The sequence below is a fragment of the Bison bison genome, unplaced genomic scaffold, assembly GCF_000754665.1.
Source record: "Bison bison bison isolate TAMUID 2011002044 unplaced genomic scaffold, Bison_UMD1.0 scf7180017864371, whole genome shotgun sequence".
Classification (NCBI taxonomy): Eukaryota; Metazoa; Chordata; class Mammalia; order Artiodactyla; family Bovidae; genus Bison; species Bison bison.
Window position 1 is genome coordinate 7,595,902 of NW_011494943.1, and position 405 is coordinate 7,596,306.

General features: G+C 67.2%; 1 protein-coding gene across 1 annotated transcript in view; it reads right to left on the reverse strand.

The window, feature by feature from the left end:
- Positions 1-405, reverse strand: part of UNC13D (unc-13 homolog D (C. elegans)) — a 15,968-nt gene that overhangs the window by 13,846 nt on the left and 1,717 nt on the right. Inside the window, exon 3 of the mRNA XM_010856184.1 lies at positions 33-68. Within this exon, the coding sequence (XP_010854486.1) occupies positions 33-68 (36 nt within the window). The remainder of the gene's footprint in view (positions 1-32; positions 69-405) is intronic.

Here is a 405-nt window from a genome sequence, read left to right on the forward strand (position 1 = left end):
CCTCTGTACCCCCGAAACACCGAGATTCTTACCTCCTCAGGAGACAAGTGGTGGGATGAAGGCTCGATCTGGAGAGTGAGGCAAAAAGACAGGGTGTCCCAGAGGCCAGGACCGGGTTTTGGATGCCCGTACGGCTCCCCCCAGGGCAGGCCCAGCCTGAGGGCTCAGGGGCCCCAGCATCCGGCGTCCAGCCCAGTGGTGCTGCGCACCTGTTCCTGCGGCAGGCCTCCTGGGGGTCCAGCCCCTGGGCCACCTTCCTTGTCCCCTGGCCTGCCATGGCTCGGGTCCATCGGTTCTCAGCTGCCCTTCGGCAGCGTGAGCTCAGCACGGCCCGTGGCCCCAACCTTCCTTCCTTCCCCAGAGGAAATAGGGCTGCTTATCGGCGGGGCCCCCCCCCCCCCCCCC